Below are 9,246 nucleotides of genomic sequence, written 5' to 3' on the forward strand. Positions count from 1 at the left end.
CATTCATCCTGCCCATACTTCCTTAGCTTGCCTGCGATAATGTTGCAGGAGACTATATCAAAAGCCTTGCTAAAAATCAAGGTATGCCATATCCACTGGTCTCCCTCCATCCAGAGCCAGGCATCTCATCATAGAAGGCAATCAGGTTGGTCAGGCATGACTTGCCCTTGGTGAATCCATGCTGACTGTTCCTAATCAACTTCTCCTCCAAGTGCTTAGAAATGGATTCCTTGGGGATCTGCTCCATGATTTTTCCAGGGACTGAGGTGAGGCTGACTGGTCTGTAGTTCCCTAGATCCTTCTTTTTCCCTTTCTTAAATATGGTCACTATGTTTGCCCTTTTCCAACCATATGGGACCTCTCCCGATTGCCATGAGTTTTCAAAGATGATGGCCAGTGGTTCTGCAATCACATCAGCCAACTCCCTCAGCATTCCTGGGTGCATCCCATCCGGCCCCATGGACTTGTATATGTCCATCTTTTCTAAATGGTCCCTAACCTGTTCTTATGCCACTGTTAACTGCTCACCTCCTCCCCAAACTGTGCTGCCCAGTGCAGTAGCATGTGCGCTGACCTTGCCTGTGAAGACCGAAGCAAAAGAGGCACTGAGCACTTCAGCTGTTTCTGCATCCTGTCACAAGGTTGCTTCCCCCATTCAGTAAGGGACCCAAGCACTTTCCCTGATCCTCCTCTTGCTACCAACATACATGTAGAAATCCTTCTGGTTACCCTTCACATCCCTTACTACCTGAAACTTCAAATGCATACGTGTCCCAGCAACACGCTCCTGGCTCCTTGGGGGTTCAGGCTGTGAATTGCCACAGAAGCAATGCAAAGAGTTAACAATTCCTGTGGAACTTCAGTGCTGGCAGCTCCCACTGTTCAAACCTACAATTCACAAGTGTCAGGTGTAGAATCAAAGCCTTGAGTCCCTGTGGCTCCAAACAAGATCTTCTGAGTGGCACTCACAGCATCAGGAGAAGACAGCATTGCTAATTCTGCCTGCCGGAACTATTGTGTGTTGAGCACGAGAAACAAGAAATTCTTCAGTCAAAGGGAACAGAACAAACCCAGCAGGCTGAAGGTCACAGGACCCACCTAACTCTCCTGGGCTCCTCAGTCTTATCCTGGCAGAGGCTGGGTAAAAATCAGCACTTAATCAGCTTCAAGGAAGCACTAATGCACTTTAACTGTGCACGCTGAAGCCAGTTTGCTTGTGGAAAGCTGCCAGAGCATCCCCCAGTAAAGGAGATCCCTGTGCTGTAAAGCCCAGGTATTCTCCAGGAGAGCAGGGGTTCTGCTCCATTGGCCTTGCAGGAGACAGGAAAGACTCTCAGCCCTTGGAAATGCAAGACAGAGGGAAGAAATCCAGTGCATGCCTTCTTCAGCAGAGCTCAAAGCCTGCTGCATGTAAAAGTAGGTGCGAAGGTTCTCCACACTCCAGTGCAAACTCCATATCCCAGAACACACAGCATGGCAATGCAAGGTGCCTCTGGGGTCAAGTCCAGTTCTCTGCAAGAGAAGGCACCAGGTCAGACAATCTCTTCCACACCTGAGTTCCACCTGGGAAGCATTTAGGTTTCTTGCCCCTCTGCTCCCACCAGAAGACGACTAAAGGACATTACTCCTCGGACTGCTGGAACCTTCCTTTACTTGCTAGCCCACTTTCATTGGGGGCCAGTTACTCTTACACCAGGACTGCCCTTCAGCTTAAATAGGACTTTTCTCTCCCCACTATTTACCTCCATCTCCTTCTGAAGGCTCTTAGCTTAGCAAAGTGAAAGCTGAGGTTGTCTAGGATAGACTCTCCATTCCCCTGATCCTCACAGCAGCCCCTCTCTGCATCAGTCCACTGTGAATTCATCTTGCCTGCACACGTGACCCCAAGCTGTACTCCAGCTGCGGCCTCACCAGTGCCTTGTACAATGGCATTAAGGCTTCCTTGTATCTACTGCAGACAACTTAAATTCCACCCTACGACGTGTGTGACTTTTGCAGATCCGTATCACATTGGTAGCTTGTGCTCACCCTGAATGACCAGCACACTCAGTTGTCTCCTCCATAAACAGATGAGTCCCACAGCTGACAAAAGAAGTTATTTGCATTATCCTGCCACACCTTCACTTTTCTCCTTCTCCAGGATCTAGAAAACTTTTCCTCAGCTCTGCAAAGAACAGGGAGTCTGCGGAACTCACCAGGGCAGAAGCAGGAGAGGTCCTGTAAAAAAGTGCATCCATCCCTGGCATTCTGTGGCTATTAAGGTTTCCATGGCCTGTGCATGTGAGCAGCATATATGCAACACAGAAAGCTCCATGGGCACAGATACATCAGTGATACCAACTTCACTAAAAGCATTACTTTAAAAATTAAAATATTGGGAATCATGGCAATGATCATCTACACCCAAAAAGGCCATCCCTTTGGTCAATAACAATGACATGAAACCGTGCATAGTTGACAACCTTGACTCTAACCCACACCCACTTTATAACTCTTAGTATATAAACGACTGCTGTGTTTTTTTAACTAGATACAAGGATGATGCTATATCTACCTTCGTTGTTATTTCAGTGCTCAGGTTATTTATCATCCTATTTTAATTATGGAGTTGGTATCGAGCTACAGACATGCACATAGTTCAGGTATGGGTATTTTTATTTTATTCAGGTTGCTTTCCCTAATATATTAGAGAAAGCAACCTGAACTGGAAGCTGAAGTCTTCTGAATGAGCCCACTGCATTCATTATTTTACCCAGATCCACAGGGCTAAGAAGTTCTTTCCCAAGTGACAGAATGACCACATACTTTGGAACAAAGATGTCACCAGGGGTATAACTAATGATGCTGACAAACCAGGCAGTCTGCAGATCCCACCTCACCTTACTGAGCTTCTCCCCATCTGTGTGTGGAATGAGGGTTTTCAGAGACTGGAAGCCGGCATTGATGCTCTGCATCCGCCTTCGCTCGTTGCTGTTGGCTATCTCTCTGCGTATCCGTCGCTCCTGGTCCCGCTGGGTCTCTGGAGTCAATGGGATGTTAGCCAGGCTGCAAGAGAAATCCACAGCAGGTTAGAAAAGAGCAATAACCAATGCCCAAGACCCTATCTCCCACTCCTCACTGCAGAGGGCACCACTTTAACATACTGATAGGATACTGGGGAGGGAATTCTTCCCAGCCACCACCTACTTTACAAGGACTGGATTAGGAGCCAAAGTTCAGGGAGCTGTACTTTCTGACAAGGACCAATGGCTGTTCCTGCATTTCCCCTTCTACACTGCAGAACAAGAGCCCTTATGCCAGACACTGATCATATCCTAAAAGTACACCTGGAGTCAGGAGGGTGAAGGAGTCATTTCCATGCTGGTTTCTGGCAATTAAGAGGAGCTAGGTGAATACATCTAGAACTCACTTCCTATTCCCTGCCCAAGGTATTTCAGTTCAGTAAGTGAATGTATGTAAATCACAAGTTCAAACTGCTGAGCTTCACCGACAATAAGAAAACTAGCTACTTTCAGCAACAGTGATGTGGACTGGAAGCCAAAACAAACTGAAATAAGCCTTCATCCCAGCATGCTCTGGAACCCCAGCCACTTAAAGGGGAGAGAAGCTAAGCTTGGAAGGACTTCATTGGAATCTAGGATGCTGAAGAAGGTGGTAATTCAGTAGGTGGACCTTTTGCCAATGGAAGTGCAAACAAAAAACCCCAATGCCCCAGGAAAGGGAGAAGAACCCTGGGCATTTTCAGAAGAGACATTAAATTAAGGGCTTTTCCACCACAGAGCCCAGGTATGCCTTGTAAGCAGAGAGGACAGCCCCAGTCCCTTGGCAGATTTCTGGCTTGGGAATCATGTTAAGACTCCGAGTCAATTTTAAGTGACTACAGTAGCCTTGACTTCCTGTGGAGTCTCCCACATGCACTACCGCCTAGTCACGAAGCAGTCGGATCAACCCCTCTGGAGACAAATGGGAAGAAACAGGATGTGTTCTCCTCTCTGCTACAGTGGAGAGAGCGGCACTTACCATGTGCTTGGCTGGTACCCCACTGCTTCTATCCCCCAGGTAGATAGGAACAGTAGCAAGGAGAGGGGCTGGGCAGCAAGAAGGCTGGATTGAGGATTAAGCAAGTTGTTTGGGCAGCAGTGAGTGGCTTGGGCTCCTTACATTCCCTCCCAAGTTCTCCACTGCACAAGAAAGACTCAGCAGGCATCTAAGCTGAGGTCCCTGCAGGGCTGGCCTGTGTGTGTGGCCCTGGTAGGATCAGATGAGAGTCTCCCTCCCCCTCCTGCTGATAGCTTCCAGATGACAGCTCCCAGAGACAGCCCCCACCCCACCCAAAGCCACAGCTCCCGCCTGCTTCCTGCTGCCTCCTCTGTGAGTTCTGTTCCCAAATTATCTGGCAGATTTTGCCAGGAAAACACCTCCCAAACCAAATGCCACCATGCAGCTACATGGAGGTAGGAAGGAATATTAGGATCAAAAATTGCAGGGGAAGAGGAAGGGAGTCTGGGACTGACCACGACCACCAAGTGTGTTTTAAAGGGCATCAAGCCCTCTATATTCTCAAGGCAGCTCAAACATTTTTACATACACTCTATTTTCCTAGTCGGGACAGGTCTAGCAGAGGGGGTGCTCACAGCTTCAGCATGGAGAAGAGAGCAGGATCACTGAATCCTAATGCAGAATGTACTTCATTATAGCCATGGAACAAAGAGGAAGTTAAACCACACAAGTAGGTAAAGCCGTATGTATATAAATGCCCCCAGATCTGTGGGGGCCCCCAGCTAGTGCCACGCCAGTAGCCCCACCTTCATAAAGGATCCTACACCAAAACCAGTAGACGTGATTCTTCTCAATAGCAGCAACACAGGGGCTGAAAATCATGTTGCTCCAAGGGCCAGGCCTTGGAATAGCAAGAACTGCTTTAAGAGAGACTGGCAGCAATTTTAAAGATCCGATATGTAACAAGAATGCTAGAAGTTAAGGCTTAGGAACCCAAATCTTTAATAACAAGGTTGGTTTCAAGCCCTGAATTCTCAAGCGATAGCATACCTTTTAAAACAAACCCACAGACCACATCTTTCTGATTATCATCTTGCCTTTCTTTGGTTTTCTCAGCATGATTTGAGAAGTCACTAAGTTAAGGATGAGAACTAGAAAAATCAGCTTTCTAAGGGGCATAGAGTCAACCATAGTCCAGTGGTGCCCAAACTTCTGGCCTTGCAGGTTGGACAAGTGGCATGGGACCAGTCCACAGGCTGGATGCCAAGCACAGCCAGTCTACAGGTGCACTTGGGCATGCTGGCCCAGTCCCATATGCCAGATCTGGCTGCACATGCCTACTCTACACCTTGCATGGCCCATCTCAGGCACCGAATCCAGCCATGTGCCTGCTTGACCTTACACACCCGAGCCTGTACGCCAATCCAGCCATGTTCCAGAGTGACCCCATATGCTGACCTCATTGCAAATTAGCACAATCTAGCGCGCAGGGCTGCATCAGCCAGCCCATGGGGCTCCCCGTGGCTCCAGAAATATTGAGAGCAGGGGAACAGCAATTAACATTACCACTTCCCACCCCCCCACACACACACAATTTTCCACACCCATTGGCCAGATGACGCGGCTTCACAGGCCAGAGATTGAGCATCACCGATACAGTTTACATCCATTATTAGGGGAATGATAACTGAAACTTCATGAGAATTCAAGCTTAAAAAAAGGCTAGAAATCAAGTACAGTGAAATCAGCACCTTCAGCCACCTGCTGTCCACTGTCCCCCATGTTAGAAGTCAGGGAAATTTCAGTCTCAGATTCCTCACTAACTTACAGACAGCCACTTTCTTCTACATTAACTACCCTGAAGGGTTTTGCCATCACTAGACCTGGCCAGCTGCACAACAAGAATTGTAATCAGCTGGTAAAAGCAGCCAGAGAAGAAAAATGCTGCAGGTGTTTAGAGATTTTGAGATGGAGCGAGCTGTAGAAAAGCAAAGCATTGGAAGCTGGGGTCTGTTCCTTAGTGTGAAGAAAGATCATGAAGGAAGTTTGATTGTGAAATGACAAACAGATTTATAGTCTATTTGCCCACTCACATGTGTGCTACACTCACCGAGATGCCAGAGGTCTGAGCAGGTGATCCCAGCTGCCAGGTGTGGCACCACTCCTGGGCACACCAGGCCAGCAAGTTCCCCCTCCTTACAAGGTTCAAAGTCTGAAGATCTTTATTTGTGGGGAGGGGGAATTTTCCCAGTAATATCAAGCCAGGGAGGAAGTCACTGGCTGATTTTAGAGCAGCACCTCACCTGTTCACCATTATCACCGGCTAGGTAACGTGACAGAAGGAAGAAGAGCCCCTGGCCAACAGCTCAGTTTTCTTTGATAACACATGCACTGAGAAGCAGAAAACTTTCAGAGCCAGAGCCCAAGTGCTCACCCAGCCTGCAAGCCAGGAGTGAGTCCAACACACAGGGGTCACCATGGGAGAGTGCAGACCTTCACATGATGTTTTATCCTGTGGAGGAGCTGATGGGCACGTTGTCTACATGTCCTCTGGTGTTCTCTACTGACTCCAGGGACTGTTTTATTTTTCTGTTTGCCCCAAAGAGACAGCCAGCACTTGTCCTAGAGCAAACACAATCTTACTCCATTTTGGCTTGTGCAATGGATTTTTAAAATAAAGGTTTTGTCTTCACTGCTAAACATACAAAGCTTCATACCTTAGAGTACACGACATATCAGCTCTCCCACAGTGAACAGGATCCTTTCATTCTGCTAAGAGGCCAGCTCATCATGGATGACTCACAATCCTCACCTGAGCTTGCCCTTAGCAAGTTCATCTCATAGGAGAATGAAAGTCCTCTGTCTTCTCTATGCACCTGTCCTGGGAGAGCTGGCCTGCTGGTTACCAAAGATCAGCTTTATTGTTTTAAGCAGTGAAGACAATTGCTGAATCCACCAAGTCCCACCTTCATCTTTTCTTGTGCAAACCTTGCAAAAATAACTGGAGAATTTTGTTTCACTCATAGTGGGTTGTCGGGCAGTTCCTCCAGTCAAGAGGGTAATGGGCTAGAAGGAAGCAACCCAGGTTGACTGTCAGAACCCAAGCTGAATTTGCAAGCCTGCTAGTAGGACAAATTGCATGCAGTTAAACAAGCTTGTTTCAAAGCTGCTGAGATGCATCAAACAGAGCCTGACAATGTTATCGGTCACAGGAATTTTTCAGTGGACACATAATGGAACATACCCGACAAAAAACCAAGTGCACATGGGATCACATGAGAAAGCATGAGCGAGAAACAGAGGACAGAGGCTCACTCTTTGCCTAGCCTGAAGGGAACAGTACCTCTCAAGGTGAGCACCATCTTGCCAACTGATGGGCACCAGAAGCAGGCAAGCTGGCTGCACGACATGTAGTACAACTTCAGTGCTGTTGTGGAGAAAGCAATAGTAAGAGCTGCCTAAAGCTAGTTACATTTATCTAGGAGCTCTAGCCATCTATTCCCACATGACAAGTCTGAACCATCTTGCTTTCTTTCAAAAAAACTAAAGCAGTGGTCCTTAACCATTTTTTGACCCAAGAAACCCCTTGGAAAATGCCAGCTCTTAGCTCCACTCCTCTTTCAACTAATGAAAAACTACTGAGCAACTGTTCTGTTGCAAAGAACTCAGAAAGACCACAGCAGGTCAGGATGGTTTTGACTCTGTGAATTCCTACATGAAATCTTTGTATTTATCTTGCAAATCATGTGTAGGTGTTTGCACACCTAACAGAGCTAATATTGTGCAACACCCTGACAAGGATCTTACAGTGGCCTGGCTGAAAATCACTGGATTAAGGATAAGGAGTCAAAGATGCCCTGGATGCACTCACCCAGGATCACCTTCTCAGTATGGACACAGACTGCGCAAAATTTGTTCCTTAGAGTGGTTATTTACAGCATGATAGAACTCTTCCCTTTAACCCTGCCCTTTGTGGCTTTTATTTTAGGAGGGGAAGGGGAGTGTTGGAGAGAGAGGGGCTGTCCTGAGGTCACTCATTCTTTGCCAGTTGCTAAAGTAGTCATTCTGATGCAACTGAGTCCTCCTTAGATTGCAGGAGCATCCCACAGTTCAGAAACGTGGTTTCAATGATATGCCAGGTTACCTGGCACAAGAGATCCATGGACACACAGCAGGCCTAGCTGCTAGCAGCAGAGTGCAGGCCAAGTTCTCCAGGCAGCTCCACGTTGAATAAGGCTTGTCAGACAACTGCACTGCAGCCCTACAACCAGCAGAGCCAGCAAGCAACAGGGAAGATGCAAAGGAACAAGAACTCCCTCACTTTGTGCTCAGAGTTCAAACGAAGCCTCCTTGCAGAGAGAAATGAAATCCACTTGAGAAAGGCTATTTATCTATCGCTACCACAGAGCATTCAGCAAGCATCTGATCCTGTCCAGAACCGAACATCAGCTTATACTTCAATCCTTGCTATGTCTCCTATCCCAAATGAAGACACTAATTATTATGAAGTAAGAGAAGCAGCCAGGTGATTTTATCAGGGCTGAGGGCCAAAGGAGGAAGGGATCATGCTCTGTATTGCCAAAATGCTAAGATTCACACACAAGAACGTGGGGAACTCTAGTCTAGGGCAGCAGTTCTCAACTTTTTTAAACTTTAGACAATCCCCAGATGTTCTTTGTTTTTACTCATTTTTTGATTTCAGAAAAATAATAAAAGCAATTCTTCTGTTGAAAGAACTCGGCCTACAACAGGCCAGATGCTTTTAACTCTATGAATTGCTATTTGAGCTCTGTGGCCACATCTAGATGAGTGCAGTAAGTGGTGCCGCAGACCTGTCTGCAGCAACATACATCTCACATGCAGTCATTCCCTGTGCTGCTATCTTGCAACATGGCAGGGTTGACCCTAGGAGATGGCAGGGTCAAAAACAGACACTAAAAAAAAGTGGGGCAGCACAAGTGGCAGCAGCACACACCACTCAAATCAGAGCCTGGCCAACCAAAGCCATGCTCCAGCTGCTGGCGCATGGCAGCTACGATTCCCAAGGCTGCCAGGAAAGGCTGCTGGGTAGGGGTGCACCGAAAGAGATTCTGGGGGCCAATACCAATAGCCAATATTTAAGGAGGCATATCGACCAATACCAATCAGATTTCTGATACAGCTGCATGCAGCTGGTAAGTCTGCTGTGGCAGAAGGGGAGTGGGGAGGGAAGGGACATGAGAGAGTAGATCAAGACCCCTGCCGTGG

At 47.4% G+C, this 9,246-nt stretch overlaps 1 protein-coding gene across 3 annotated transcripts in view; it reads right to left on the reverse strand.

Annotated features, from left to right (window-relative positions):
• Positions 1–9,246, reverse strand: part of TFAP4 (transcription factor AP-4) — a 36,725-nt gene that overhangs the window by 17,979 nt on the left and 9,500 nt on the right. For all 3 annotated transcript variants that reach the window (XM_019507558.1, XM_019507557.1, XM_019507559.1), the window contains exon 2: positions 2,880–3,045. In XM_019507558.1, coding sequence (XP_019363103.1) covers positions 2,880–3,045 — 166 coding nt within the window. The remainder of the gene's footprint in view (positions 1–2,879; positions 3,046–9,246) is intronic.

Source organism: Gavialis gangeticus, unplaced genomic scaffold, assembly GCF_001723915.1.
Source record: "Gavialis gangeticus isolate Ggan-Ray unplaced genomic scaffold, GavGan_comp1, whole genome shotgun sequence".
Lineage (NCBI taxonomy): Eukaryota > Metazoa > Chordata > Crocodylia > Gavialidae > Gavialis > Gavialis gangeticus.